Source organism: Enhydra lutris, unplaced genomic scaffold (genome assembly GCF_002288905.1).
Source record: "Enhydra lutris kenyoni isolate GAN:26980312 unplaced genomic scaffold, ASM228890v2 scaffoldscaffold46, whole genome shotgun sequence".
NCBI classification, from domain to species: domain Eukaryota; kingdom Metazoa; phylum Chordata; class Mammalia; order Carnivora; family Mustelidae; genus Enhydra; species Enhydra lutris.
In genome coordinates, this window is record NW_019154130.1 from 6,090,828 (window position 1) to 6,106,655 (window position 15,828).

The following is a 15,828-nucleotide window of genomic DNA, read 5'->3' on the forward strand; positions in this document are numbered from 1 at the left end:
GGGCCTGTGTGAGGGGGTTCATTTGCCCCCACAGCCCCACCAAGCGCCTACTGCCTAGCCATGCCAGTCCCCCGAGATTAGCCCCATGGGGCGGGGAGGCAGCCCTCACCTATCATCAGTGTGTGAGCGCTCAAGTATGCAAATCACCCAGAGACCGTGCACAACACCCGTCACGGGGCCTGACTGCTCTCACGCCTCAAGTCATCACGAACTCATAGGGCTTGACAACACTTACAGAAAGCTGACAGGCCAGGCACCAGGTTTTGATAATGTCTTTGATCTGCACGGGGTTTTGCATTTTATAATGGACTTCTGCACGTATCATTTCAAGTGAGTCTTGACAAAGTCGGGCCTACTCTGCAGAGTAGTTCGGTAGAAATGACCATTTCAAAAGATTTGAGAATTTTATTAGTTTCCTGTGAAAGTTAAGACTTCTCCAAGTTAAGAGTTAAGAAACATTTTTTTTTTAAGATTTTATTTACTTATTTGTCAGAGAGAGAGGAGCGAGAGCGAGCACAGGCAGACAGAGTGGCAGGCAGAGGCAGAGGGAGAAGCAGGCTCCCCGCCAAGCAAGGAGCCCAATGTGGGACTCGATTCCAGGACGCTGGGATCATGACCTGAGCTGAAGGCCCCTGCTCAACCAGCTGAGCCACCCAGGTGTCCCAAGAGTTAAGAAACTCTTAAGAAAGTTAAGAGTTCTCCAAGCTCTTCTGACTGGGCACTTGACCCGTGAGTTAAAGAAGTTGAGCACAGGGGTGCTGGGGTGGCTCAGTAGATTAAGTGACTGACTCTTGATTTCAGCTCAGGTCATGACCTTAAGGTCCTGAGATCAAGCCCCATGTCAGGCTCCAAGCTGGGCATACAGCCTGCTTAAGATTTTCTCTCTCGGGACGCCTGGGTGGCTCAGTTGGTTAAGTGGCTGCCTTCGGCTCAGGTCATGATTCCAGCGTCCTGGGATCGAGTCCCATATCGGGCTCCTTGCTTGGCAGGGAACCTGCTTCTCCCTCTGTTTCTGCCTGCCTCTTGGCCTACTTGTGATCTCTCTCTCTCTAAAAAAGAAAAAAAAAAAAAAAAATTTTCTCTCTCTCCCTCTGACCCTCCCCATTGCGTTCTCTTGCTCTCTTTCTTTTAAATAAAAAAAAAAATATATATATATATATATATATATATATATACACACATATATTTACATATATATATTATATATAAAAGTTAAGCACACATTCCCAATGTATCTCTCTACATATTTATATGTAGCCATATTATTTTTTTAATTATTATTTTTTTTATTCATTTGACAGACAGAGATCACAAGTAGGCAGAGAGGCAGGCAGAGAGAGAGAGGGAAGCAGGCTCCCCGCTGAGCAGAGAGCCCAATGCAGGGCTCGATCCCAGGACCCTGAGATCATGACCTGAGCTGAAGGCGGAGGCTTAGCTCACTGAGCCACCCAGGTGCCCCGATACATAGCCATATTATTTTTTAAGTAGGCTCCATGCCGAGGAGAGAGCCCAACTCATGACCCTGAGATCAAGACCTGAGCTGAGATCAAGAATCAGATGCTTAACAGACTGAGCCACCCGTGCCCATATATGTAGGCATATTACACAAATTATACGTGCACAACATAATGCATATATAATTACATGTATTACAAAGCACAGACCAAAAAATAGGCCTTTAAAAAGGGTAAGACATGGGGTGCCTGGGTGGCTCAGTTGGTTAGGCAACTGCCTTTGGATCAGGTCATGATCCCAGGGTCCTGGGATAGAACCCCGTCCCGTGTCAGGCTCCTTACTTAGCAGGGAGCCTGCTTCTCCCTCTCCCTCTGCCTGCTGCTCAGCCTGCTTGTGCTCTCTCTCTCTGCCAAATAAATAAATACATTTTTTTAAAATAAATAAATAAATAAATAGGATACGGCAGAAGTCAGCATGGAGGCCTGGCACACAGCTGGCCACAAGCTTGTTGGCTGAAACAGAATCCACAATGAATTATGAAAAGCAACTCAAGTAGAGGCCGGCCGCCCAGGCTTTGTGTGGTAGGTGCTGTTATGTTCTTACTGGCTCATGCTCCCAGGGCGGTGAGTAGTGGTGAGGTCCTGGGGAGCAGGGAGGGGCTGGTACTTGTCCCCACCCTCCATCCCCTCCCCAGGCTGGGGGCTACTCACCCACTGTGAGGTCCAGATGATTCCTCTCCCCCAGGGCACGCAGCCTGTAGAGGCAGCCTCTCTGGTAATAATATTGCAGGAACTGGACACAGCCTATAGGGGGAGCACAGCGCCCGGCTCAGGGCCCAGAGGACTGGATGCCACCACAGCATACACACATGCACACCCAGGGGTCTTCACAGCCCAGAGGGCGCCTTCTCTCACCCCAACACACACACACACACACAGACTTCAGCCTGAACCTACTTTATCCCTTCTCCAGAATACAACGAGAGCAGGTTATCTGAAGACCCAACTAGGCGCCCATGAGATTAGAAACTTCTAGAGCAGATGCTTGCTGGAATGGTGGCACCATGCTGGGAGCTGTGTGTAATGCCAAGATGGCAAAAGACACTTTCATACAATGGGATACTTAGTCGTTACCAAAAATGAGGTAGAATTCTGTGTCCTGACATAGAAAAATACCCTTTGTTATTGTTAAAAAAATAATAAACAGGTTATAAGCAAAGCTCTGTGTACAAAGGGATCCCATATTTATAGACAACATAATGCAGTACATATGCATATATAAATCAAACTGAAAGGACATAGATCAATTAACAGTGACCACTCCTAAGGGTGAGATTATACACAATTTTCATTCTTGCCTTTACAGATTTGAATTTGTTGGCAGGGTTTTATTTAAAAATTAATTGTACTTTTTGAGTCAGTAATATGTACACAATAAAATTCAAAGGGAACAAACAAGTACTTGGTAAAAAACAAAACTCTCTTTCTGTCCCTATCCCCCACTATCCAACCTCCCCCTTCTCAGAGGGGACCCTTAGGACCGGTTTACTGTATATAAAATCCAGAGCTAATCTTTTTTTTTTTTTTTAAGATTTTATTTTTAAGCAACCTCTATACCCAATGTGAGGCTTGAACTTACAACCCTAAGATCAAGAGACATTTGCTCTACTGACTAAGTCAGCCAGGAGCCCCAATCTAGAGCTATTCTTAAATGAGAAAAAGAACATATACTTTATTTCCATTTTGAGGTAGTGTCCCCAACACCACTCAGATCCCGAAAGTCACCATTGGTCCCCAGCTGTGACACAGGGAAGAAAAGGCAGCAGTGGGGGTTCCTGAAGGTGGGGATAATCAGGCTGTCCCTCCCCCAGGACTGGGTGGTGATCTGGGGGCAGAGAGCTCTTTGCTGGATTTCTGGGACCGTCCCCTACCCCAAGCTCCCTTCAACACTAGACACACCCCTCATAAGGGAAGAGGGTAAGGGGCCTCCATGAGCGAAAGACCTGGAAACTGGAAACCGGAAACCGTACCCCCTCCCCTGAATCCAGGCAAGAGGCACTCACTCTGAAAAATGGAAAACGCTAAAAACTGATTACGAAACTTCTGATAAATCAGTCCGTTGGGCCTGCAGAAAAGTGGGGGAAAGCAAAGGTGAGGTGTGCTGTGAAATCAGACATTCAAAAAAAAAAAAAAAATCAGACATTCATCCCTGCCCTTCTCCGTTCCAGCCAAGAGAGAAGAAAAGCTTTTCATTAAAAAAAAAAATTATTTAAGTAATCTCTACACCTAATGTGGGGTTTGAACTCACGACCCCAAGATCAAGAGTCACATGGTCCAACAACTGAACCAGCCAGGTGCCCTCAGAAGAAAAGCTTTTAAAATTAAAGGGAGGTCCCTGATTTCTGTCCTTCTTTAGCACCAGTGTCCCTGGGGCTGGACCCAATTACTTTCGTCATTGCTTTAATCCTGTTCTAGAAGCAGGAGGGCCAGTATCATCATTCTGAAGCCTAAGTTCTCACTGATCTCCACTCTCTCCGTCTGTCTCCTTTGGAGCCTCATCCCTCTAATTCTTTCTGTCCATTGCTCCCTGTCACCTTTGTCCCAGCAGGCAGGCCAATGCGACATCCCCAGAAACCTCCCAGCTGGCTTGAGGGATCCCTGTGGCCCGGTTATAAGCTCACGCTTTCCTTCTTGGCCTAAAAGTCAGCCCATGCCAGGAGTCTCAAAGGTGTCCCTCAGCCACCACCAGCTCCCCATTCACGGGCCCCCATGAGACACTCACCAGGTCAGCATCACTCCAGAGAGGAACGTGGACACGTAGTGGTGAGACACCCACCAGCCTTTAATTCTTGGAGATAAGAGAAGGAAAGGGGGTTCAGGTGGGGAGGGAAACACAGGTGGCTCTTGCTTCCCAGACTGAGTGCATGGGCTACTCTGCAGCCCCCAGCCATGACACAGGCCCAAGCCATGATTTTTCCCTTTCCTTTGTCCTCCAGAGATGCACGATCACACATAAACCACCCACAGATTGGTCAAAAGGCCCAAAGAAGCACTTGGGCCTCTAGGGGCTTCCAGATACCTTAAAAGCACATCCCTCACCACACCCCAACTTCAAGCCCTGTCTCCTGTCCTCTCCTTGAACCTGCCAAGCCCATTACCATCTCAGGGCCTGTTATAGGCAGAACTGTGTGCCCCCCAAATTCCTATGTTGTAGTCCTAACCCCCTTAGGGCTAGTACCTTAGAATTTGGCTGTATTTGGAGATAAGAACTTTAAAGAGGTAAGTAAGGTTAAATGAGGTCCTAAGGGTGGGCCCTAACCCAAAAGGGCTGGTGTCTGTGCAGGGGGCAGACACCAGGGGTGGGTACGCTCACAGATAAATGGCTCCCCAAAGACACGGTGGCATCTGCAGGCCAAGGAGAGGCCTCAGGAGAAACCACTGGGGCTGGCACCTTGATTTTGGACTTCCAGGCTCCAGAATTGTGAGAAAATAGATTTCTGTCATTTCAGCCGCCCAGCCTGTGGTCATTTGTCACAGCAGCCCACACAGACCAACAGGGCCTTTGGACTGCTGTTCTCTCTGCTCTGAGAACTTGGCCTGCCTGGCTCCTGGTCCAAATTCAAGTTTCGGACCAACTGTCACCTCCTCCGAAAGGCCTTCTCTGGCTACCTTATCTAAAACAGCCAGGAAGCCCCAATGTGGATCACACTGCCCGGTTTTATTTTCTTCATGGGGCTTACCACTATCTGAAATTATTCATTTCTTTCCCTCGGTTTGTTCTCTGACCCCTCTTCCCCGCTCACATGTAAACATCAGGAGAGCTGGGGTCTTGTCCATGTTCTTCATCGGTGTATCTGTGACACCTGGCTCCGAGCAGGTGCTCAGTGTGTTGAATTAACACAGCATACGTGCACACACACACATACACACTCACGCTCTCCCGGAGCTATAGCTACCTGTTATCCCACACAGACACAGAGAAATGCCAGACTGCCCACACAGCATCTCAGCATCCCAGACGCACTTTCTCCCCGGGAGCTCATGCCCTGGGCTCATCAACTCCCCCATCGGCAGCAGGCCCTTACCCAGCCCTGGACTTCATGTGTCAGTCCAGAAGCTGTGGGAACCCTGGTTTCAGAACCCGGTACTCCCCCAACTGAGGGATCTCATTCCACAGCAGGGGCGGGAGCCTCGTTGTCACCCTGTCCTCCATGTCAATGTCCCAGCCTAGGCTGAAAGCTGGACCCTCAAACCCTTACCCTTCAAAGTCCTTTAGTCTGTCTCTGGCCTCTGCTGGCCTCCTCCAGCCCCTGTCTCAGAGCTCAACGAATACAATGTGGCAATGGTTTGCTTTGCCAAATACAGCCTGAGAGCAGCGGGGCTCCTGCCTCCCAAGAACTGGGTGGTACAAACTGGGTGCCTCAAACCCTCACCAGGGCTGGATTCCAAGCTTTAAAATTTCAGCCAGTCTTATTGGGTGAAAATTGGTATGTTGTTGAGGCGTGGCGTTCACGAGCCCCTCAGCCATCTGCACACTCCAGGGTGCTGAGCTGATTTTGTGCACGTTTATGCAACTGTATTACTGTCACTTGATTCAAATGTCATACAATTCCCCCATTTAAATTATACACGTCAACGGTTTTTAGTACATTCACACAGTTGTACAACCATGAGCACTCTCAAATTTTAGGACATTTTTATCACCCCAAAAGAAACCTGGACCCATTAGTGGTCACTCTTTGGGCCTGTTTTGCCACGGAAATACAGCCTGCACGGCCTATGGGCATTGTAATGAGCAGACAGCAGACAACCGATTAAGAGTGGTACACACAGCTACGGTGTAGGAATAGCACGGCCTGCTATCTGGGAATTGTGCCCGAGCATACCATGGCCCTCCTTTAGGGACACCTTAGCCACGTGGGCACCACTCATAGGCACCAGCAGCCACAGACTGTTTCTGGCTTTGAGCTTCGGGTCACGTGGCAGGTGGGGGAATGGCTTCCACACTGAGGATCCCTCCCTCCTGGCCGCCCCTACACGGCTTTATCCCAGGAAAGGCCCCTCTAACAGCCAGTTGGAAGCAGGCTCCCATGGGCTGGCTGGCCAGAAAAGCTAACACGATCCCTGATTCATTATTTATTCTGGCCCAGAACTAACTGCAGAGGACATCTGCTGTTTTGCCTCTCTGTCAATCACCCCACCCCCACTCCACCCCCTACGTTCTGGTTGCACGCCAGGCCTTTCTTTGGGTGAACCACCTCACTCAGTCTGGGTGGCCGAGGGGGAGCGGGAGTGATATAACTGGGCACGTGACTCAGAGCCAGCCAACCAGGGCTCTGCATCCCCTCCCCCAGCCACACTGATTGGCTCAGGAATGAGCATGTGATCTCATCCGAGCCAATCAGAAATCTTGTGTCAAAATTACAACTCAACCTGCGAAGGAAAGAGCTCTTTCCCGTGAGATTGTCAGTCTGGCAGGGTGGTGGTCCGGGCTGCCAGTGCTTCCAAGTGGGGGCAAGAGATCAGGGTGGAGGACGGTTAGCACTGTGTGAGCCCTTTGCACCTCCTTGAACCATTGATCTACAGGTACACTTTAGAGATATTGTGGCTTCCCTTTCAGGGAATAAAGCAAATGTCACGATAAAGCGAGTCGAGTGAAGTTTCTGGTTTTCCAGTGCCTCTCAAAGTTACGTTTACACTATACGGTAGTCTAGTAAGTGTGAAATAGCAGGTCTAGAAGAACAATGTATATACCTTAATTAAAAAAAAAAATAGTGCTAAAAATGCTAACCATCATCTGGGCTTTCAGCAAATTGTAATCACTGATTTCAGATCATCATAACAAATATAATAATAATGAAGAAGTGTGAAATACTGCAAGAATTATCAAAATGTGACAGAGACACAAAATGAGCAAATGCTGTTGGGAAAATGGTGCCAACAGACATGCTGTACATGAGGTTGTCACAAACACTTAATTTGTAAAACACACACACACACACACACACACACACACACTACCTGCATAGTGCAATTAGACAAGGTATGCCTATATATGTTCCCCTTTCATATTTACTCCTATCAGGCAGTTTCCCTCATTTGCAGGATTTCCAAGGGAACTTGATTTGCTTATTGCATTGAGCTAATGAGCTACAGCTTCCAGTCCTTCCAGAAGATAAAGCACCAAGCCCACCCCACCCATTCCAGACCCCAGCCCCGACCACATCCAAACCCCTGCCCCAGGCCAAAGCAGGCAGACAGGCCCAGAGGAACAGTACAATTACAACTTCAGATATAGGCTGAAGTGTTAGGCACATGAGGTCTGGCTTTGGAACTTCACTTCTACCCTACCTCCAGGGCCATGTCCTCCTCCTCACTTTCCTGGTGTGCCCCACACTTGCAGGGACCTCCACTCAGTCCTGTTCCCTTCCCTCTAGTAATCACACCACACACTGCCCCCCACACAGCTGCCCCCGCCACACAGCCCGTCACACTAGATAAAGAGCTGACCAGAGTAACTCTTAATAAAGTAAGTAAGCTTTAGTAACTCTTACTGAAGTGTTAGTGATTGTTAGAGATGTGGCATGCCTCTGAAGACTCAATACGAATCCATCAGAAGGATGAAACTGTAAGACTGACAGCAAGCCCATGGGGACAGGTAGAGAATTTATGACAAGGAGGCCTTGCCATTTGCCCTGGCCCTCTCTCCCCACTACCTGCCACCCTGGCTCCCCTCCAACGACACCCAAAAGCAGAAAGATACTATTCAGTAAAATTAAGGAAGACTATGAATGTTATTTCCTTGGTAAGATTTTCTACTTCAGTGTTTCCCAAAGCATGGGGTGCGCACCACCAAGTTTTAGATGACACTCAAGTGTAGGTGACACTGGACCAGGTGGCGAGAGGTCATCTGTTCAGTTCTTTGGTCTCCCGATTAAGTCAAGGAGTCTCTTTAATGCCTCTCAAGGCCCGCTAATCTCCTTTTTTATACACAAGTACATACACGGAGAGACAGCAGGCCTCAGGCTCAGAATCTCCCGGAAGCGAGAATAATTGACTTCAATACGTTATACAAGGAAAACAAAAGATTTTTATACTACTTCCTCTTTCCTGCAACTGATGCTGGCTTTCCACGTACAGTGATGAAAGAAAATTTCCTTTTAAAATAAACTAGTATTTACTTAAGTTAAAAAGAAAAAAAAAGGGAGGTTGATTTAGAATGTTGAAAATTATCATCCGGGTGATACACGGAAAAGGCAAAAATGGCGAGGATAGGTCACAAATAAGTGCTGTTTGAGAAACACTGATCTTTTCTAACGGGCTACATGCTACGGGGCTGCAAACCTAAAAAATTGCTGGGCCCCTGGTCCTTACCTCTGGGCTCTACCTTCAGGTTAAGGCCCGGCAGGGCAGGGATCTGCCATAAGAGACCACTGGGCAGAAAAGTGAAAAGGTGGCAAATTATTTAGGGGTTTGCAGACACCCCCAATCTTAAATACACAGTTCATGACGTTCCTTACTAGCGCCCAAGAGGAGGAAGCAGGGAGGGGCTGGGAGGTTGTTACCTTCCGTTTCAGGGAAAAACAGGGACAAGCATGGTACACAGAGAAGAAACGGCTTACCCCGGAAAGGAAATCAGATGTATGGAAAATGGGTCCCACAGGTGGCAAATCATGGGTCTTAATTGGGCCCCAAGACTCTCAGCTCAGAGACAGGTGGAGTAGGAAGGAGAGTGACAAAAGAGCAGGGCTCCTCGTATTTGCAGCCCCTCAGAGGTGGGGACCCCCCCAACTGTGCCTCCATTCACTCAGTAATGCTGAGGCACATGTCCCCATGGGGCTGTGAAATAGCCCAGGGAGGGGACTTCAGTTGCCCAGAGCCACAGAGCCACTCAGCAACTGCCGTGGGACTAGAACTCAGGAATCCTCATTCCCAGCTTGGCTGTCTTTCTCCTTAGCACTGCCTAGGTAACAAGGCAGGTTTGAACCAAGACCCTCTCTACCTGTCCTCCATCCTCCCCATCTCCCTGTGGGGGACCACCTTCACCACCATGAATCCATTCATCCTTCTAATGACACTATCCCAATTTCCCTCTGGGAACCCACCCACTGTCCCCTTGACACTCAGCTCCTAGGCTTCTGATGGTGGCCTGCAGGGGCGGGCAAGAGGCTCAAGCCTGACCAATCAGAGCCACGCATTCTCTGACCACAGTGATTGGTTCAGAGACAGGCACAGGATTCAGCAGGTGCCAATGGGACCCAGTGAGACTCTTGGAAAACAGCAAGGTGCCCTATTTTGCTGTGAACGTTAGAAATAAAAGACGTGGGCCCAGAGCTCCGGGATGCCTTTGCATGGAGCCTGAGAATAAAGATAGCATCACAGAAGGCAGAAGTGAGGGATGGAGAGAAAGTGGATCCTGACGCCATTGTTTAAACACCTGGATTAAGCCTGACCTGAAGTCAGTCCCAGCAGACCTGTTCCTTGAGAGGAGAAAACCAATTTTCTGTTGTGTTAAACCTCTCTGAGTTAGAGTTCTTGGTAAGCAGGATACCACGGAAGGTGGCCCCACAGCAGCAGACATGGTTTTCCTCCACCCTGGGGCAGTCAGGGACACCCTGCCCCTCCCCGGAGGAAGGAAATATGGGCTAAGGGTGCCAGCTCTCACATGCATCCCTTCCATGACAGACCTCCCTTTGGCTCCCCCAATGCCCCCCTCAAAGCCGGACCCCCAATTACCTTGAGCCATTGCTGATGAGAATACTTTCTCGAATTGTCAGGGTGCAGTAATACCACACCAGCAGGAAGTTAAAAACTTCGTCCGTCACCCTGGTGGAAAGAAACAGCCCCGGGGAGGAGCGCAGGCATAAGAACCAGGGATGGCTCTTACCACCCCCCCCCCCCGTCCCCCTCCCCCGCCACAGGGCAACAGAACAGCAAACCAGGCTGCCTCTGGGAACAACCCCACCCCCCACCCCATCCTGCAGAAGACAGAGTAAGCGTGGCTGCCACCTAGCCTGCCTATCCCCCTCCTCACCTTTCTGCCAGGATCCTGCTTGCTTTTAAGGCTCTAGGTGAGGTTTTGTCCCCTTCCCTGAGCACTGGGACACCCTCGTTCCTTCTACGTTCTTACTGTCTGATGTAAAATTTTTGGTCAAGGGCAACAGGAGGACTTCAAGCAGAAAACTGAGTGTCTTAAACTGTCTACAGTGTAAGTGTAATTTACAAACGTCAATTCCCTTCCTTCCCCTTAAAAGATCTATAAACTTTGTTGCATTTACAAAAGAATTCTTTTTTTTTTTTTTAATTTATTTATTTGACAGACAGAGATCACAAGCAGGCAGAGAGGCAGGCAGAGAGAGAGGAGGAAGCAGGCTCCCTGCCGAGCAGAGAGCCCGACGCGGGGCTCAATCCCAGGACCCTGGGATCATGACCCGAGCCAAAGGCAGACGCTTAACGACTGAGCCACCCCAGTGCCCACAAAAAAATTCTTATGGCCCGAATGGTCTGTAAGATGAATTAAGAACCCCCTGCCTCCTCTGCAGTCCTCGTGGCCCAGAGCCGGGCAGAGAGGCCTTAGGACAGCACAGAGAGGCTGGAGCTGGTGTTGTGCCCTGGTCAGAGCGGAGAGCTGGCAGACACGTGGCATGTGACCTCACTAGAGACCTCCCCCCACCACCGCCCCGGCCTCAGCTTTGCTGTGAGATTCTCGGGCTAACCCCCTACCTGAGTATGGCTCGGTGAAGGGTCCCGGGGCAGAGCCTATGACAGACGGCCCCTCGGAACCTCCCTTACCACTGACTCTAATGGAGGCTCTAGCTTCCAACCCAAAGGGAAGCACCTCTGTCCTTTCCAGTGCCAGACAAATCCTTTCACGACTGTGGGCGGGGGGTATCCACTTGCACCGGGGAGGGAGAAACTCCCCATCTCCTCCATTTCCATATCTGAACTGGGACAACTACAATAACCCTGGGAGGGAAATGGAAAAGTATGACTCAAACAGTAAGAGCCGAAGGTTGGAAGGTTGGCTTTTAAGCGATGTCACCCTGTTCTGTGGTCACAGATGACAGACTTTCAACCCCAAGCCCTCCTGAGCCATCGCCTGTGGAGGGCCGGGAACCATCGCCCTGGGAGGGCCAGGAATGGACTCTGGAAGCACAGGACCTGAGTTCAAATCCCAGCTCTGCCTCTTCCGAGCTGTGGGATGAAGGGCAAGTCGGTGATTCTCCCGTACGATCACTCTTGCACTGAAGCGGGGAGAGTGAGAGCAGCTCCCGTGTAGGCTGGAGTTTAACCCAGGAAGCATGGGGAACGGGGCCTGGGGCATAGGAAGGGCTCCCTGCATTCCCTGTTGTAACTTTGGGAAGGATCACAGAGTACCCGAAGCCTGAGAAGTGAGTCTCAGATGTTGAGTTCTGAGGAAATTAAAAGCCTACTTGACTTGAATGGGGTGTTGGGGTGGGGAGGGCCTCCCGAGGGCAGAGGGTCACTCAGACACCGACTTCCGAGCTCCCCTTCAGGCAGGAGGCAGGCCCAATAATGAGTCGTGAGTCGTGGTTACCAGGATGTTTCTCGCTGGGCCTTTCCTACACCTTCTCCGTAAAGAGGGGAATAAAAGTAAGGTTTTATGGCCCCAGCACTTCAGGGAAATGCTTGAGGTGCCGGCCCCAGCCTCCTCAGCCAGAATGTATGAGCTCCCTGTTGCAGCTGTAACAAAAGACTTAGTGTCTGAAAGCAACACACATTTAGTCTCTTACAGTTCTGGAGGTCAGAAGTCTGAAATGGGGAGGGCTGGGTTCCTTCCGGAGGCTCTCGGGGAGAGTGCCCTTGCTGACCTGTGCCGGCTTCTAGACACTCCTGCATTCCTTGTTTCGTGGCATCACGTTTCCTTCTCCGACTCTGACCCTCAAACCTCCCTCTTGTAAGGATCCCTGGATTTACTAAATAATCCAGGATAATCTCTTCTCAAATTCCTTCACTTAATCTATCTGCAGAGACGTTGTGCCAAGCAAGGTCACACATTTGCAGATTCTGGGGATTAGAACACGCACCTCTTCAGGACCACGAGTCGGGCCACGCCAGGCCAGCTCTAATTACCGGGAACTTGCAACGCCGCAGGCATTTCACGTGGACAATCTCTCTGAATCCTCGTCCAACCCTACAGGACGGCTTCCTGTGGCAGATGCACTTAACCACATCTGCACCCATCGACAGAGCTCCCGACAGCCAGACCCTGCCGTTCCCGGCACGCCTGGCTTTCTCAGGCCCCCGCGGCTGTGAGAGGCAGGTCGGGGCCAGGGGGAACTGATGCCCTTTGGAAGTGGTCCTCAACTCCCCCAACCAACAACAGCTAGAAGATAAACACCCTTGCTCCCTCGCCCCTCAAGTGGGTAACTGAGGCATGGTCCATGCTGTCCCCCAGTTCTCCAGATGCCTACAGGGGAGCCCCTCCTGTCTCACTTCCCATTCCCCTACCAATGTTTCCTGGGATTACCTCTGAAAGAAACTACTGGCTTGTCTTGGGGTTGCCTCTGGGGGAACATACAACAAGACAGGACAACTTCCCATTTTACAGATGAGGACACTGAGGCCCAGAGAGAGGAAGCAAGCTGCCTGGAGTGATCCAAAACCAAGCCCCAACTAACCTGAGCTTAACTCCAACCACCTTTTTCCTGCAGCTTCAAAACCAAATCCTGATGGAGAACAGTACTAACTAGATCCAGCCTCTAGGCCTGAAGGCAGAAGAAAGAGGCATCGCACTCTCCAGCAGCCTCACCAAAGCCTCCCAAGGACCAGACAGCATGGGCAGATGTCTTCTGGCCACGGGAAAGACAGGAAGCAGACGGAGAGAGAGCAAGGGCTCTACTCAAGGTCACACAATCTGTGAGAGGCAGACCTGGACCTAGAACCCACCGTAGAAGGGCCTTTCTGTGGGGCCTCCAGCAAGGAAACCATCCCAAGAGGGCAAGAGTAAGGAAAGAGAATCCTGCTCCTTGGAGGCACTGGATATTAAGCGGCGGTCTCTTCCAGCCTGCCCAGCCTTAGCGCAAAATGCTGGCAGTGATCATAACGTGACTTATGTGCCAGGCACTACTGTAAACACTGCAAATAGGGACACCTGGGTGGCTCCGTGGGTTAAGCCTCTGCCTTCGGCTCAGGTCATGATCCCAGGGTCCTGGGATCGAGCCCCACATCGGGCTCTCTGCCCAGGAGGGAGCCTGCTTCCCAGCCCCCTCTGCCTACTTAGGATCTCTCTCTCTCTCTGTCAAATAAATAAATAAAATCTAAAAAAATAAAATAAAAAATAAAGACTGCAAATAGAACCTATCCAGTCCTCTCAGCCATCCTCAGCTACCAAGTAGCTCCTGTTACCCTCATTTTGTGGGTGAAGAAACCCAGGTGGGGAGAGGTTAGGTCATTTGCCCAAGGTCAAACAGCAGGACAGACTTCCCTGAAGGCAGAACAGAGAGGAGCTGCCTGTCCAGCCCCCTTCCCCCATCCTATTTTTAACCCACGGAAGGTATACTAGTGTTGCCTCAAAATTCACGTCCACCCAGGACCTCAGAATATGACATTTGGAAACAGTGTCTTTGCAAATTTAATTAGTTAAGACAAGGTCATAACAGGTTAGGGTAGGCCCTGAATCCAAAGACTGGTGTCCTCCCGAGAAGGCCATGAGACAAACACAGGGACACACAGGGAAGGGGGCTACGTGACAAGATTGAGGCACAGGAGGCTGAGAGTGGCGGGAAGCAGCTTTAAGCCGAGGAAGGCCAAGGAAGCCGGCAGCCCTCAGACTGGAAGAGGCAAGACGGGACCTTCCCCTATAGCCTTCAGAGTGAGCATGGTCCCACCAACACCTTGATTTCAGACTTCTGGCCTCTAGCACTGTGTGAGAATAGATTTCTGTTGTCCCAAGCCTACCAGTTTGTGGTGCTTTGTTATACGAGCCCCGGGAAATGAATACAGAAAGGGATGGGGAGAAACTGAGACAGCCAGGCCCTCGCTGAACTTTAAAACCAACCACAGGTTTGCCCTTTGAGGGCCCCAGATGTGCCAGCGCCAGGGAATCTGGCTGCACATCGAGAACGTCTCTCCCTTCCAGAGGGGCATGTGAGCAGGCAGTGCCGATGTGTGCAGCCTTTAGCCTCTGGGGAAACGGGCCAGCCCGAGGCAGCAGGCAGGCACGGGCCCAGGACCTAAAAGAGCCTTTGTCCGGACATTCAAGTGGCCAGGCCAGAAACCGGACTCCCAGCCAAGCCCTTGCCAGCAAATAAGCCCGACACAAGGGCCAGATGCCCAAGCTGTACTCGGCTGCCTCCCCTCAAGGCACAAAACCCAGGGCTGGGGGAGGAATGAAACCCCATGAGGCACTGGCCTTCAGCCTCTCAGAGCCGCGTGGCTTCTTCCTGCTCCAGAAGCAGCGGCTGGCGCTCTCTCCCCCCAGCACCGCTGGCGCCCGGCAGAGCCCTCCGCATGCAGTGCTAACAAAGCCTGGTGTCACCCCCGTTTTAAAGATGGGGAGACTGAGGCTCCCGGAGGGAACCTGCTCATGGTAACAGCCAATCAGTCCCAAAGCCAGGATTCAAACCCAGGCAGGCTTTTTTTCTTTTTTCTCTTTCTTCCTTCCCTTCTTCCTTTCCTTTTTTCTTGCTTTCTCTTTTTATAACTGATACATAATTCACATACCATAAAATTCACCCTCTCAAAGTGCCTAATTCATTACTTTTTAGTATATTCACAGAGCTATACATTCATTGTCTCTATCTAATTCTGGAACATTCTCTTCACTCCAAAAGAAACCCCTTCCTCATCAACAGCACCCACACCCTCCCCCACCCCCACCCAGCTCCTGACCACTAATCTGCTTTCTGCCTCTATCGATTCACCTGTTCTGGAAATTTCATAAAAGTGGAATCATACAATATGTGACTGGCTTCTTTCACCGAACATAATGTTGTCAGGCATATGTTGTAGCATGTGTCACTACTGTATTCCTACTCGTCACCGGAATAATATTCCATTGTGTGGGTGTGCCACTAGGCTCTTTCCTAACTCCTGGTTATAAGGTCTCTCCAGTAGTGGTTCAGTAGGTATTTGTTGGATGGATGTCGAGTAGACAGGACTGCTGTTCTGCATGAGAAAAGGCTCTTCTCTACCTACAATCGCCCAAACACAGCAGACGCAGGAGAGAGCCCCCCCAAGCCCCCGCCAAACCTACACACACCACCATGTTTCCTGTTACCTGTAGTGAAGGACAAATCGACAGGCCACAGCCCCTAGGAGCAGGATGATGGTCAGGTAGAGCTTGAACTTCTCATACTCATCCTTGTAAGCAAATCTGCAGTGATAGACACCCCCAGGAAAGGTCATGTAA

General features: G+C 50.3%; 1 protein-coding gene across 1 annotated transcript in view; it reads right to left on the reverse strand.

Moving 5' to 3' along the window:
* LOC111156503 (transmembrane protein 120B) overlaps positions 1-15,828 on the reverse strand; it is a 43,470-nt gene that overhangs the window by 1,782 nt on the left and 25,860 nt on the right. The window contains exons 5-9 of the mRNA XM_022517442.1: positions 15,697-15,792; positions 10,191-10,280; positions 4,237-4,302; positions 3,518-3,579; positions 2,166-2,258 (exon numbers count right to left, since the gene is read on the reverse strand). Coding sequence (XP_022373150.1) covers positions 2,166-2,258; positions 3,518-3,579; positions 4,237-4,302; positions 10,191-10,280; positions 15,697-15,792 — 407 coding nt within the window. The remainder of the gene's footprint in view (positions 1-2,165; positions 2,259-3,517; positions 3,580-4,236; positions 4,303-10,190; positions 10,281-15,696; positions 15,793-15,828) is intronic.